This window comes from Sus scrofa, chromosome 11 (assembly GCF_000003025.6).
Source record: "Sus scrofa isolate TJ Tabasco breed Duroc chromosome 11, Sscrofa11.1, whole genome shotgun sequence".
Taxonomy (NCBI): Eukaryota; Metazoa; Chordata; class Mammalia; order Artiodactyla; family Suidae; genus Sus; species Sus scrofa.
In genome coordinates this window covers 71,076,975-71,093,215 of record NC_010453.5, presented here as the reverse complement: position 1 = coordinate 71,093,215, position 16,241 = coordinate 71,076,975, and the positions used below count along the sequence as shown (strand labels likewise).

The following is a 16,241-nucleotide window of genomic DNA, read 5'->3' as shown; positions in this document are numbered from 1 at the left end:
AGATTTAACAATAGCTTTGAAAACTGTGAATTATTTGATGAATTAAATCTAGCAAAAATGGACAAGATCTTTATAGAGAAAATTATGAGAACTTTTTTAAAAGTAATTAAATTGGAAAATATTACATGTTCATGGATTGGCAGCCTCAGCATTAAAGATGTCAGCTTTGGAGTTCCCGTAGTGGCTCAGCAGAAACAAACCTGACTAGCATCCATGAGGACTCAGGTTCGATCCCCGGCCTTGCTCAGTAGTTAAGGATCTGGTGTTGCCGTGAGATGTGATGTAGTTCGCAGATGCAGCTCAGATCCTGCATTGCTCTGGGTGTAGTGTAGGCTGGCAGCTACAGCTCTGATTCGACCTCTAGCCTGGGAACGTCCATCTTCTGCGGGTGTGGCCCTAAAAATATTAAAAAAAAAAAAAAATCAGCTTTCTCTCACATACCATAGTGTCAATGTAGTCCTAACCAAAATATACCCTGTCCCTTTTTGTAGAACTTATAAACCTTTCCTAAAAAATGCATGGACCTGCAAAGTCCAAGATAAACTAAACTCTTTCTTTTTTTTTTTCCTTTTTACAGCGGCATGTGTGGCATATGCCACTTCCCAGGTTAGAGGTTGAACGGGAGAAACAGGCCTACACCACAGTAACAACAGAGCCAAACCGCATCTGCGGCCTACACCACAGCTCACGGCAATGCCGTATCCTTAACCCACTGAGCTCGGATCGAATCCACGTCCCCATGGACACTATGTCAGGTTCTTAACCTGCTGAGCCACAATGAGAACTCCGAAAAAGTAAACAGTCTTGAGGTAGGATGAATCATGAGAAACTTCCCACTATACAGCAAGACTTTTCTGAGGGGGCCACACCCACAGCATGTGGAAGTTCCTGGGCCAGGGATGGATCTCACACCATAGCAGCTGCCCAAGCCCCCTCAGTGAAACGCCAAATCCTCAACCCACTGGGCCACAAGGGAAATCTAAGCAAGCTTTATAAAGCTTCAGAATCAAAGACATATGATACTGGTGCAGAGATAGGAAAAAGAAAAAGAAAAACAGAACAATACCAAAGAGTCATGAATGAACAGACTAGAAGCTTGGTCTGCAATCCAAACCACAGAGAACTGGAGAAAGTACACACAAAGCTAGGACAATGGGTATCAATGGGTATCAATGATTCCGATTCCAACCCCAATGGGTGGTTCTCCCCACATGACCAGGCAATTCTCCAACACCAGTTGGGTATCCAAGAATCCAACTCAATTCCAACACTATCTACGTAGAGCACATCTGATTCCTCAGGTTAAGGGCACAGTTCACAAGATCGTCCTTCACTTCAAATGCCAATCACCAGTCCAGGTTGTCACTTTGTGCTTCTGACTGACTGGCTGTAAATCAGAAGTTCCCATGACCCCCCCCCCCATGAGTTCAGTTAGTTTGCTAGAGCAGCTCACAGGACTAAGGAAACCAGGTTATGCACTCGACTACCAGCTTATCACAAAGGATATGAAAGGATAGGACTCCACAGCCAGATGAAGATGTACACGGAGCAGGGGCCCAAACAAAGGAGCTTCTGTCTTTGTGGAATTTGGGGTTAGGCTTGGTGACTGAGGAAGGGTCTGGGTCACCAACCTGAAAATTCTTAAACTCCATCCTTCTGGGTTTTTACAGAGCCTTCATTAAGTAGGCATGGCTGATTACCTCCCAGAGTGGGGTTAGAGGGACATTGAAAATTCCAACCCTCTAATCACATGATTGGCTTTCTTGCCAACCAGTCTCCCACTTGTGGTACTTTCCAAAAGTCAACTCATCAACATAACAAAAGACTCCTTTATTGCTTTATTGCTGTCATTTCAGAAATTCAAAAGTTTTAGGAGCTCTGTGCCAGAATTGGGAAAAAGGAAGACAAAATACATATTTCTTATTGTAAGTCATACTATGACAGGTATTCCTATGGGGAAGAAAAACAGCTGAATCCTTAGCACACACTGTACCCGAAGATCAATTCCAGGAGGATTAGTGACAATAGGCAAAACATAATATTTGTAATCAGCAAAGAGGCTGTGCATTATATGAGTAGTATAATAATAGGATAGTGGCAGCTGCAGGAGCTGAAGCATTAGTTCCTTCACTCTGTGGTTCTGATAAATTAAGCCTTATAACTTATTACCCAAAAAATGACAACTCTAGAAGTTTCCAGAACATGTGTTTCTCATTGTGCAAATCTTTTCTTCTTCATCCATCACAACGGCAGGGCCACAGATGGCCCCTGTGTTCCCTAGACCTTGAATGACACTTTCGCATAGCAGGAATTCCTCTCGCTGTAAAAATAAGTGAAAAGTAGGTGATGACAGGATGGCATTTGTACTCTTATCCCTGCTTGTCTTGTAAATCTTTTGTTTAAGTCTAAGTGAATAGAACTGAGACTCCAATAGGAATTCAGGAGGACTGACTTTGAAGTTGAACTCAGAGTGTGTGACTTGTGGATGGATGTTTCGCAAGTTTCATCTTGTTGGTGTGTTTTGAAGTCTGGTTTAGAGAACCAGACTTTCAGTTCAAATTAAGATATAAGAAATTGAATTGAAATATGCTCATATACATAAATTTTGCCCTCTCTCAAAAAAATTCTGTAGCATTTTTTCAATCAACAATAAATTATAGCTCTCTTTCCATTATCTTACTTTTTTTTTTTTTTTTCTTTTTAGGGCTACACTTGCAGAATATGGAAGTTCCCAGGCTAGAGGTCGAATCCAAGCTGCAGCTGCCAGCCTACACCACAGCTCATGGCAACACCGGATTCCTGACCCACAGGGCGAGGCCAGGGAGAGAAACTGCATCCTCATGGATATTAGTCAGATTCGTTTCCACCGAGTCACAACAGGAACTCCCTATCTTGCATTTTTCCTGAGAAGGATATTTTGGATGTAAAGGGAGGACGTGCTATAAAGGTCTAGTGTAAGAGATGCTTGTGATTATGGATCGGTTCTATACGTTCATTATAGAGCTGGTTACATAAATACACACAGATAACAAAGCTACATAGAATTACACATACACACAAACACACACAGACACAAATGCATATATAGTTGAGGAAATCTGAATAAGTTCTGTGAATTGCATAATGTCAAGCTCCTGTTTTTGATACGTTTATAACTTCCCATGAATATATAATTAGTTCGAAGTGGAATTTTATTTCAAAAGTAAAGAGGCTCATAATAATGAAAAATCAACTTCTTCCCATCACTATCTTCTCAGGAGAACCACTGTTAAGAAGTAGATTTTCAGACATTTTTCTGGATTCATAAACTTGGAGGTTAGGTCCTTCAGGGACCCAGACCCCAAAAATATATCCTCTCCATCCTTTCTGCTATACAAGAAGGATTGTTTCTAATTTTCACTATCTCAAAAAGAAGGCTGCCTGCTGGTAATATCGTGGGATAAATTTCTCAAAGCGAAGTACTGACACAATGGATACATTTTTACAGATAAAGCAAAACAGAAAGAGACATACAAACAATGCTCCCATTACTAGGGTATTAAAATGTCATTTTCCTGTATATGCAACAACACTGGGTATTATTCCTTTTTTTCATTTTTGTCAATTTGAAAACAAAACTTGTTTAAAAAATGTTTCCCTGATAACCTACTACTTATGAAATTGAATATCTTTTCCTCCTTGTCTTTGACTTTTCAGCAATGTCAAATTTTCTATTTTGGAAATTTTTTCTTACTGATTTGTTTCAACTCTTTGTATTTACAGCCATCAACCCTTTCTATTATGTTTGTTGCAAATGTTGTCCTTCAGTTTTTGTCATCCTTTGATTTTGCTCACGGTGCCTCTCTCAGTATAGATGTTCTTAATCTTTATGTGGTCAGATCTGTCCATTGTAATTTTATGATTTCTTGGCTTTGCACCTTACATAGAAAGGCGATCTCACCTTGAGAGATAAAAAACATTTTCCAAATTACCTTAAAGTATGATCCTCTAAATTTTTACTGTCTTTTGATATCAGTATGATAACTTGATATCACATTATATATGTAATGTATATAATAGTATAGATATCTTTACTATTCTTTTTAAAATTGTTCTCTTAATTTTCTTTTTTTATTACTCAAATGAATTTATCATATCTGTAGTTGTATAATGATCATAACAATCTGATTTCACAGGATTTCCATCCCACAGCCCAAGCACATCCCCCCACTCCTCAAACTGTCTCCTCCGGAGACCATAAGTTTTTCAATGTCTGTGAGTCAGCATCTGTTCGGCAAAGAAGTTCAGTCTGTCCTTTTTTCAGATTCCACATGTCAATGAAAGCATTTGATGTTGGTGTCTCATTGTATGGCTGACTTCACTTAGCATGATAGTTTCTAGGTCCATCCATGTTGCTAAGAATGCCGGAATTTCATTCTTTTTAATGGCTGAGTAATATTCCATTGTGTATATGTACCACAACTTCGTGATCCACTCCTCTGTTGATGGACATTCAGGTTGTTTCCATATCTTGGCTATTGTAAATAGTGCTGCAATGAACATCGGAGTACATGTGTCTTTGCGAGTTATGGTTTTCTCTGGATAGATGCCCAGGAGTGGGATTGCTGGATCAAATGGTAAATCTTAATTTTCTTATCTGTACTTCCAGTTGAACTTGAAAGTCACTTTGTCAAGACCTCTAAAAATTCCAAGTGAGATGTCATTAATTTGTATAGTTGATGAAACTAAAACATTTATTATTTTCCCCTTGAGAAAGTGGTGCATACTTCCATTTAATCAGACCTTTTTTGAGCTTGTTAAGTAAAATGTTATGGTTTTTTTCAAAAAGAATGTGAATGCTTTACAGTATGTTTTTTCTTAGGTATTTTATACACTTGTTTCTATTTTGCCCAGTCTTTTAATGTTCTTTAATTTGTTCTTTTTTTGGGGGGTGCACTTGCACTATATGGAAGTTCCCGGGCCAGTCTATACCACAGCCATAGCAACACCGGATCTGATCTATGTCCTATGCTGCAGCTTGCTTGCAGCAATGCTGGATCCTTAATCCATGGAGCGAAGCCAGGGATAGAACATTCATCTTCATGGATACCAGTCTGGTTCATAACCCTCTGAGCCACAATCTTTAAAAGCCGTAAGCCTTTTTTAAAAGTTATATTTTTTTAGCAAGTTATTTAATGTGCTTCAGAAAGCTTCAGATTTTTGTTTGTTCTATACCCAACTACATACTTCACTGTCTTATCAGATCTAAGAAACTTTACTTGATTTCCTCAAGTATGACCATATTTGAAAATAATGAGAGTGGAATTCCTATTGTGGCTCAGCAGTAACGAACCCAACTAGTATCCATGAGGATGCGGGTTCAATCCCTGGCCTCTCTCAGTGGGTTAAGGATCCAGCATTGCTGTGAGCTGTGGTGTAGGTAGCAGATGAGGCTTGGATCTGGCATTGATGCAGTTGTAGTGTAGGCTGGCAGTTACAGCTTGGATTCGACCCCTACTTGGGAACTTCCATATGCCAGGGGTGCAGCCCTAAAAAAAAAAGCCCCCCCCCCAAAAAAGAAAGAAAATAATGAGTGTATCTTCTTTACCATATCCATATTTTTATTTATGTTCCATCCTTACTGCATTTAGTGGGACCTGTAGCATAATTTTTTGTTTTGTTTTGTCTTTGGCCATTGTGATTAAATCCAGGCCACAGCAGTGAAAGTGCCAAGTCCTAACCACTAGACTACCAGGGAACTCCCCCTAGCACCATGTTGAAGAACTGTGGTGATAACAAACATTCTTATCTTGTTTCAGACTTCAGTGACATATTAGTCAGGTTCTCCAGAGAAATAATCAATACATTGTACATAGGCAGAGAGATTGAAGGATTGGCTTACACACAATCCTGAAGGCTAGCAAGTCCAACATCTGCAGTTCGCATGTGAAAGCCACCTGGCTGGAATCCTAGGGAAGACCTATGGTGCAGTTCAACTCTGAAGGCTGTCTGTGGGCAGAATTCCTCTCTGCACAGCGGAGATCAGTCTTTTGTTTTCTTCAGTCCTTCCATTTATCCAGCAAGTTATGGAGCGCAATCGGCTGGACTCAGAGTCCACTGATTTCTGTTCATCGCATCCAACAACACTCACAGAAAATCCAGAGTAATGTTTGACCACATATCTGCTTGCTTGGGTTTAAGGGTAGGAGGAAATGGGCACAGGTTTCTTTGTGGGGCGATGTAAATGTTCTTAAATGATGCCGATAGTTGCAAATCTGCTGATTGTGAATTTACTGAAAACCACTGAATTGTATTCAAAGTGAGTGGATTTTATGGTGTGTTAATAAAGCCATTTTTAAAAGCATAGGTAGAAAATTAGGAAGCGCGTAGTGTTAAGACTTTGCAATTCAATGCTGGAGGGGGTGTGGAGAAAAAGGAACCCTCCTGCCTCATTAGTGGGAATGTAAGCTGGTACAACCACTATGGAGAACAGTACAGAGGTACCTTAGAAAGTTATACGTAGAACTAATATGACCAGCAATCCCACTCTTGGACATATATCCAGACAAAACTTTTCTTAAAAAAGACACATGCACCCACATGTTCCTTGTAGCACCATTCACAATAGCCAAGACATGGAAACAACCCAAATGTCCATCGACAGATGATTGGATTAGGAAGATATGGTATATATACACAATGGAATACTACTCAGCCATAAAAAAGAATAAAATAATGCCATTTGCAGCAACATGGATGGAACTAGAGACTCTCATGCTGTGAAGTAAGTCAGAAAAAGAAAGACATATCATATGACATCACTTATATCTGGAATCTAATATATGGCACAAATGAACCTTTCCACAGAAAAGAAAATCATGGACTTGGAGAATAGACTTGTGGTTGCCAAGGTGGAGGGGGAGGGAGTGTGGTGAATTGGGAGCTTAGGGTCAACAGATGCAAACTTTTTCCTTTGGAGTGGGTTAGCAATGAGATCCTGTACTGGGAACATAGTTAGCACCAGGAACTGTGTCTAGTCACTTATGATGGAGCATGATAATTTGAGAAAAAAGAATGTATACATGTATGTGTAACTGGATCACCAAGCTGTACAGTAGGAAAAATACTGTATTGGGGAAATAACAATTAAAAATATAAGAAAATAAAAGTCTAAATTTAAAAAAAAAAGTTTGTAATTCAAGAAAATGCTTGAGAAAAATGACAGTAAGTGGTTTTCTGCATTTTATTTCCTTCCATGTCCTGTGACAGAAAAGAAGGTGATTATAAACTGCCCTGGGCTTGGGGCAAGAGTCATTAATTCAAGGCAAATTGATTTGCCACTAATCATTCCATACACAGGAGATTCAAAATAAAATAACAACAATAAAGATGGCTGCCTTCTGTCCAGGAAGAAGACAGACAAGTTCATGGCATGCTGAGCGACTAGAGTAGAAGGATAGAAGTGCGCCTGAGATTAGGGAAGGCCTCACTGAGAAGGTGGTATGTGAGGCCCCGAGGAGTTCAGCTCCAGCCACTGAGGTCTTTTCAAAAACAGTGAAGAGCCAAAAGCCCTGCAGTGAGTCTGATGGGTTTGGCTATGAGACTAGTGAAGAGGTAGTAGTTGGAGCTGAAGGAGCCAGGGAACCGAGAATAGTAGGATATAGATAAGAGGTAAATCTAAAACCTTGGTCTTTGCAAGGCCTTCTTTAGCTTTGATTATGGGCGAGATGAGAAGCCTTTGAAAAGTGTTGAGGGGTGGGTGTAAGTTTTAACAGGGTCCAGCTGGCTGCTGCACTGATCAGTAGCAAAAAAGTGGGGGCAAGCGTGTGAACCATCCTATTCCAACAATCCAGGCAAAGCAGGAGGTGGGGCTCGGACGGGTCTTGTGGAAGTGTGAGAAGTAGTTGGGTCCTGTACACATTTGCAAGTCGAACAAACAGGACTATTGATGGTGGGGTTTGGCAAAAGAGAATAATCAGAGTCGACCCCGCGTGCAACTGCTGGAATGTAGAGGCTGGGACGGGAAAGCGTCCTGAGCAGAGGAGGTCGGGCAAGAGGAAGCGACTGAGGGCAATTCTCCCGCCCCGCAGGTCGGGGAGGAGGCGCAGCTGCAGCCGCGCGGGCAGCGGCGGGAAGACTCTCGTTCCCAGCGTGCTCCGCGCGCCCGGCCGCGCGCCCGGGGGGCGGGGCCTGCGCGCGCGTGCGCCGTAGCGGGACGCGCGGGCGGGTGCGGCAAGGCGGTCCCTTCGAGTGTGGTAGTTTGCTCCCTGAAGGGAGTCAGGGCGGTTAGGTGCTCGCGGCCACTTTCCCGTCCCCGGTAAGTGCGGCGGCGGCGGCGGCGGCAGCGGTTGGGGACGCCAGATGGGGATGGCTTCCGAGGGCCCCGGGGGCCTCCCGCGGACCCGTCTGAGGCGGCTCGGGTTAGCGGCCGTCGCCCCTCAGGGGCAGTTGGGCGGCCCCCTGAGGCGTTCGGCGTCGGTTCGCTCCCGCGGGCGGCGGCCGCTGGGGCTTCGCGATCGGGAGGCGGAATGTGGGTCGGTGCGGGCGGGGAGAGCCGAGCGGCTCCGGCCTGGGTCCCGCGAGGCGGCCTCGGAGCGGCGAGGGTCGCCCGGGCCCCGGCGACGGCCGCGGCGCAGCCCCGGGGCCGGTGGGCGGAATAGGACGCTCCTCGGGCGCCTTTGAGCCCCCAGCCCCGCGGAACCTCGCCTCGAGTTCCCCGTGTACGGCTTGGCGTTGTTGCGGACGCGGCCGGAGCATCGACCCCCCGGAGGACTTGAACTCTTAACGTCTGTGTTTGCCCCGCGATCCCCAACGTCCCGCCCCGACGTGGTCGGTAACGCCCAGGCGTTCTGCCAGCTGAAGGTTCCTGGGTTGGTGGCATCCGCAGTCACACAAGTCACTCTCGAAAACGCTCAGGACGTGGGCACACGACCCGGTACGATTGATCATCGCTGCCTCTCCCCCAGGGTGGTGGAGACGCTTCCAGCCCTGCCCCATCTGACCCTAAAGCCCGAGTTGTAACCTCGTCGGTCTAGACCACGTTCCAGTTCAGATTCCCAAGTAGTCCAGCTTGCGTGCACCGTTGTGAGCACACTGTCCGTCGTGAATTCTGGAAGGGGATGGAGTTTCCTTGAATAAAACAAACACCCAAGCTGTTGAGGAATAGAGAGTGGATAGAATGCACGTCCAATTTTACTCCCTCCTAAAATCTCGCTAACATTACCGTAAAGGGACACAGACCCGCAAAGAGGGAGAGAATATGGGGAAGCAAACAACAGCAAGAAAATACTGGGCTCCAGAAAGCAAGTGTCTTAGCAGATTGGCCACATTCTAAACCGTGGAAAAGTTCTATTTAAGCCACACACAGAGTCTTGGAAATGTGCAGAGACTGGCAGCCAGGGACACTTTGGGAACTGGCAGTGAAAGGCGCGGTGCTGGGGATGGATGAGAGGACTCCATGTCCACTCAGGTGAGGTCTAGATATCTGCATCTCCTTCCCCACATCACACTGTTGGTGACTGCTTCTCTCCCATTAGAAGCCAAGCAGGCTATTCTCTTGAGAACGTAAAACAGGTCTTTGCACCTGGGGACCCCAGGCACACTTATGAGGCTACAAGTGTGAAAACAGGGACAATGAAGACTGAAGTTCATCCTCCTACTCCTCCAACTTAAATCCCAGAACTTTTGCAGCCAGTCTAATACCCTTCGGGCTCAAATGTGAGAATTTTACACAAACACATAAGGGGAAAGATAGACACAGTAAGTTGGTCACAGTGGTTGCTTCTGGGAAAGAAACTTTGTGGTTGGGGGGAAACTGTGGGGAGACAACTATTCACATTTTTTTTTAATTGCATACCATGTGCATATATTACCTATTCAAAAATGAAATGTAGGGAGTTCTCATTGTGGCTCAGTGGATTAAGAACCTGACTGGTATCCACAAGGATGCAGGTTTGATCCTGGCTTCCCTCAGTGGGTTAAGGATCTGGCATTGCCACAGGCTGTGGCAGAGGCTGGTCACAGATGTAGCATGGAACTGGTGTGGCTGTGGCTGTGGCTTAGGCCAGCAGCTGTAGCTCCAATTTGACCCCTAGTCTGGGGATTTCCATATGCTGCAGGTGCAGCACTAAAGAAAAAAATGTAGTTCTTAAAAAATAATTGCAAATTAACACATCCTTTGACACATAAGTTCCTTTCCCAGGAATTTATCTTATAGCTGTATCTATACATATTATTTTGTGAAAATAATAAGTGTGGTGCCACTCATTTCAGTATTGCTTTAACAAAAGATTGGCAACAGTCTCAGTGTTCACTAATGGTTGGTAAAATACATTATGCACAACTCTTTCTTGGAATATTTTGTAGCCATAATAATGAAAGAAGCTCATTGTCTAAAGAAGAAAGTAATCACCAAGATATGTACTGGGGGAGTTGTTAGAATTACATATATCAAGCTTGTTTTAAAAAAGGTGTGTGTGTATATGTATATAAAATAACTGAAAGATAAGTGGACTTGGGTAACATTTGTTGCCTTTGAAGAGGGGAGCTGAGTGGTAAGGCAGAAGTGGAATGAGGGAGAGACTTTATATTTTTGGTAACTTGAACTTTGAACCCTGGTATTGTTAATCTCTTCAGTGACTGAATTAGTAAATGTTAATGGGAAAAAGATGAATGATGGAGATCCTGATGTTGATAATGTCCTGAACAATAAAAGGTCTCTTCACTGTAGGAAGGAATGCTGCATTACAAGCCTGAACTCTCAATGGCTCACAGCCTTTTATGCTCTTGGTTCTTGAGATGGATATTTCATGGTGTTTTGGTGGTTTAGATGTTGGCTGGACTAGGCTGGACTCTGGCCTTTGGTTTTGGATTCACACCTGTTCCATGTGTCTTCTGGAACCCAGGCTGGGAAAAAAAAAATACATGGAGCATGTTTTTCTTAGGGCTGAAGGTGAGAGTTCAAGAGCACTTCTGGAAATTTGCCATGTGTCAGCCCAGAAGTAGCAGTTTGGAATTTATCTGTTAGTTAAAGCAAGTCACATAGCCAAGCCCAAAGGCAGTAGGGTTGAGATGTACACTCTGGCTCTGCGGAGTCTCATGATAAAGGATGTGGATGTGTACTTCCATTGCAGGGTGGAAGAGCTGGGAACGATGGTGACGAAGGAAATGGGTTAGTAGATGCTGTGAGATTAAGTTGAAGATGAAGCTGAGAATGAAGATGCTTGGGGGGAAAAGATAAAGCATCCTGCATTGATATGATTTTTCTTAAGCCATCCATGTTAAGATATCACATTGGCTTTATCTTACATAACATCTGTCAGCCCCACATCTGGCCCTCTAACCAATTCTGAGTGACCATAGGAATGAAAATAAATACGGGTACGTGTAAAGAGACCAGTTCCTAGAGAAGTAGTTCTAAATGTGTTTATTTTAGCTACTGAAAGTGTTCATTCATAGTTCTTATGTCATATCCATGTCTGCCAACCCACCTTTCACAACAGAATCTTCTTTTCAGGGAGATGTCCTTTGCTTCTCAGATGTAATGCACTTTAAGTTTGTTATTCAACAGTGAAAATGAGTCATACAGAGGTAATACATATTTTCATATGTTCTGCATCTTCAGGGTTTTTTTTGTTTGTTTTTTGTTTTTGTTTTTTTGTTGTTTTTGGTAGTCATATGGCTTCAGAGTAACTTTGTTATTTTTAACTTGTACTAAGAGATACAGTATAGCATTAGTGGTTAAGAGTAAGGACTTTGAAGGAGCTTGAGTTTGGATCCTGGCAGGTGGATATATAACCTTGGGCACATTATGTAACCTATTGTGCCTCAGTTTTCTCATCTATAAAATGGTGATAATTACAGCATTTGCCTGAGAACTATTAGGAAGGTTAAACGAGTTAATACATGTAAAGCAGTTAAAATAGTAGCTGACACACAATAAATACTTCTCAAATATTATTATTAATGTCATAGCTTTTTATTTGGAGGCTATGAATTAAATCATGGATCTCCTAGAACAAACATATATAGTTAATTATTTGAATAGGCAAGGAAGTAATTTTTGATCCCTTTATTCTCTTGAATTCCAGGTTAAATTAAAAATTCCTTTTGGAAATAAATTACTAGATGCTGTTTGTTTGGTACCTAACAAGAGCTTAACATATGGGATAATTCTTACACATGGAGCATCAGGAGACATGAATCTTCCTCATTTGATGTCACTGGCATCCCATCTTGCATCTCATGGGTTTTTTTGCCTGAGATTTACGTGTAAAGGCCTTAATATTGTACATAGAATTAAGGCATATAAATCAGTTTTGGTAAGAACATTTCTTTATATTTACTTTTGACAATTCTGTTTTTAAAATTAATAAATTTAAGACATTTTATTAGCAGTCATTTGGTTTAATTTAAAAATCTCTAAGTGAATATTCTTAGAAACTCAAAAGTGTGTGAAGACTATGTAGAGGTCACATTTTTCTCTCTTGCCATCTGTTAGTTTCCATGGGGATGAATGCTTACATCATAAATGTTTATCCATGACACTGCCCAGGAATCTACTTATGATGTAATTTTTCTTACTAGAATTATATAGCTGTAAATATAGTTCTGGATATTTTTGCCTTCTGTACTATGAATGTACAAATAGCATGATTTTTGTATATAGCATTTAGAAACCATAAAATCTCTGGCCGAAACAAATCTGAAATTTCTTTTAATCCAAATTATTTAAAGCTTTTAAGTTTTTCAGAGTTTTAAATTAGATAGTAGAAGTAGTACCAAATTTTGTATTAGTTGGAAGCTTTTACTGGCTTTTCTCCCCCTCCAATATTTGTTTTAAAAATATTTTCATATTTGAATTTTTTTAGAGGTTTTTTTTTTTCCACATATTTGCCTGTGTTATCCAGCGTGTGATTTGATAATAAAGAAAGGCATGACCAGAAGAGCGAAGAATTGGTTTCCTCTTCCAAGAAGAATCATTTAAGATTGCATAGTTGTCTTTGCAAGGTTTTTGATATATTTCAGTAATGATGAAAAATATATTGATTTTCCAGTGGAATATTTCATAGGAGAAGAATTGATAATTTTTTGGTCAATTTTCTAGAATTACCTAAAGACCTCAGGAGAATACAAACTTGCAGGTGTTTTCCTTGGAGGTAAGTTGTAATACTTGTAAATACTTGTTTAAAAATCTATTTGTATTAAAAAAATCTATATTAATATAGGAATAAGTAATCAAGAATTAAAATGACAGGAAGAGACTTAAGGAGTTTTTGTTTTATTTTGGTAAGTTACTTCCTAGTATACCCTTAAGATACTTTGTTTAAAGCAAATTTAAACCTTGTATTTAGTAAACCAAAGATAACCTCCTTTTATTTATATCCTTGAGTCACCCTCTCTCAAATGATTCCTTCACAAAGATTATCTTCACCTCTTTAAGAATTCTTCAGAAAAATAATTCCTTTTTTTTTTTAAGTTTGACCTAGAATCAGATTTTGTTTGTTGTTTGTTTTAAATGGCCTTACCCACAGACTATGGAAGTTCCTGGACCCTAGGCAAAGCTGCAACTCAGACCCCAGCTGGGGCAACACCAGATCCTTTACCCCACTGCACTAGGCCGGGGATTGAACCCATGCCTCTGCAGTGACCCAAGGTGCCACAGTCAGATTATTAACCCACTGTGCCACAGTGGGAACTTCTAGGATCAGTTTTTAGATCTTTACAAGGCTCTGGATTGTTATTGTTTTGTTCTTTTGTTTTGCTTTTTAGGACATATGGAAGTTCTCAGGCTTGGGGTCGAATTGGAGCTGTAGCTGCCGGCCTATGCCACAGCCACAGCAATGTGGGATCTGAGCCGCGTCTGACCTGTACCACAGCTTACAGCAACACTGGATCCTTAACCCACTGAGTGAGGCCAGGGATCGAACCTGTGTCCTCATGGATACTGCTTGGGTTCGATGCCACTGAGCCACAGGGGGAATTCCCTTAGGCCTTGGTTTGTTTTTGTTTTGTTGTTTTGAACAAGGCTCTGGATGTTGTGCTTAATCGCCACCTTTTGTATTTAAGTATTTGTTGATAAGCAATATGATAGATGAAGTAAGTGAAATCTGACTTGCCACATTATTATCACCACTGCTTTATGTGAATGTTTATATTTCAAACTGAACTTAATTTTAATTGATTTTAGGTCGTTCAATGGGCTCAAGAGCAGCTGCTTCTGTAATGTGTCATATTGAGCCAGATGATGCTGACGATTTTGTTCGAGGTCTCATTTGTATTTCCTATCCACTGCACCATCCAAAGCAACAGCATAAACTTAGAGATGAAGATCTCTTTCGTATAAAAGATCCTGTGCTGTTTGTGTCAGGCTCAGCAGATGAAATGTGTGAAAAGGTGAATTGTAACTTGATGTTTGTATGAATGAAAGACAGAAATGACTTGGGAACAAGATATTACCTGCAATATTTAGTGTCTTTAAAAAGATGCTGATTTTACTAATACTCATTTTGTACCATAATTACCCTGTTGCTTTGGAGAATCTAAAAATATAAGGATACTGACAATATTTATCTCCCTGTAGAGAGAGTTGGTAAAATGGATCAGTGCGTGCTTATAAAATGATCAATATCTGAATCTTGTGAATTTGGGGTTACTAAACTGTACATTTGGTTTATCATTTTGACATTTAAGCAGATTCTTCAGTTATAAAATTGACTCTTGAGAAAAAAGCAAGTTGTACATACTACTAAATTTTAGTGTATTTCCCAGAGCATAGAATTTCCTTGGGAGAAATATTTTTTAGAATTTTTTGCTTCAGCCTATTTAATAACTTTTTATCATCAATAATAAATGCTTGTTCTCTTCTGTGGTATTGCTGTGTCTGAGAAATGTGAACTGCCACGTCTTGCATGTTCCATTGCCTCCAAAGTTATCTCTAGAGTAGGTTTTAATGAATATTAGTGAATGGATGCCAGTATAGGTAGGGTGGGAGAGAGAAAATCTTTATTAAACACCAATAAAGCATTAGTCTAGCATCCTCTTCTTTCTTTCCTTTAGAACTTATTGGAGAAAGTGGCACAGAAAATGCAAGCTCCTAATAAAATCCACTGGATCGAGAAGGCAAATCATTCCATGGCAGTGAAAGGACGGTCAACAAATGATGTTTTCAAAGAAATAAATACACAGATTTTGTTTTGGATCCAGGAAATCACTGAAATGGTCAAGAAATAATTGTCTTTAGTTTAAAGCTATGTTATTTTGAATATAAGTACAGTTAATTTGTTAGAGAACAGCATACCTCTCAGCATTATGATATATTTCAGACTAATGTTCTTTAATGTTTCCTTATTTTTAAAACACATTTTAATTGTGAAATTAATGTCCTTTACAAAATGTCTTTTGAAAGCACTGCTATAGTTGTATAAAGATGATGTACAAATATTGAAGGTGGTCTAAATATAATTTATTTTCATTAATATAGTTTTGAAAAATTAAACATTGAATTTTGTTACAACAAAACTTTTGTCTCATTGCTGTACACCTGAGAAAGTACTCTTAATTTAGTACTCTTAATTTTGCGGAGCAGTGTCATCTTTATAAAAGGAAGACAGAAGTGAAACTAATGGGAAAAAGGAAAATGTACTATAAAGCAGACCATAAAAGTACAATGAAGAAATAGATTTAAAAGGTTTCTAACCAAGCTTTGTATTTATAATATTCAAGTTTGCAAATTAAATGATAGGCATGATATGCATGACCATTCAGAGATAGCACTACAAATACAGGGATAATGTAGAAGGTCATTTAAAGTTGACTTTTCCCTGAGCTAATTTGTAAGAAGCTACTATTCCTGATTGATGAAATAGCTTGTTGTGGAGAATATGTAATTCCCAGAGAGAGATAAGAGCGCTTTGTCTAAGACCAAAATAAACATTTGTGAAAAGGTCCCATCTGCTCTTCTGCACAGAATTGATGCATCTTGCAGGGAAAAGGTGCTGCTCCTTCAAGTTTGAGATTATAGTCAAAGAGCTGTCCTGGCGTCACTTCTGGTAGGTCCTGAGTTATGGCACAACCATTCACTTAGACCAGTGGCTCACACTGGGGGTAATTTTGCCCTCTAGGGGGCATTTGACAACATCTGGAAACATTTTTAGTTGTCAGCTGGGGTGGGGATGCTGCTGACATCTCGCAGATAGGAGGAAGGGATGCTGCTAGCAGTGTCCAGTGCACAGGACAGCCAGCCCTTACAAAGAAGTATCCGG

The 16,241-nt window shown here is 40.8% G+C and overlaps 1 protein-coding gene across 6 annotated transcripts; it reads left to right on the top strand.

Moving 5' to 3' along the window:
• Positions 8,153-15,499, top strand: TEX30 (testis expressed 30). 6 transcript variants are annotated; one of them, XM_021065894.1, is made up of 7 exons: positions 8,177-8,296; positions 11,112-11,149; positions 11,495-11,568; positions 12,069-12,299; positions 13,085-13,136; positions 14,168-14,373; positions 15,037-15,499. In XM_021065894.1, the coding sequence occupies exons 3-7, from the start codon at positions 11,554-11,556 to the stop codon at positions 15,208-15,210; spliced, it is 678 nt and encodes a 225-aa protein (XP_020921553.1). In that variant the 5' UTR covers positions 8,177-8,296; positions 11,112-11,149; positions 11,495-11,553; the 3' UTR covers positions 15,211-15,499. The 6 variants fall into 6 exon arrangements, with proteins under 6 accessions (XP_020921552.1, XP_020921556.1, XP_020921553.1 ...); XM_021065893.1 differs by lacking the exon at positions 11,112-11,149 and having other exon boundaries at positions 8,153-8,296; XM_013991669.2 differs by lacking the exons at positions 8,177-8,296; positions 11,112-11,149 and adding an exon at positions 8,768-8,914.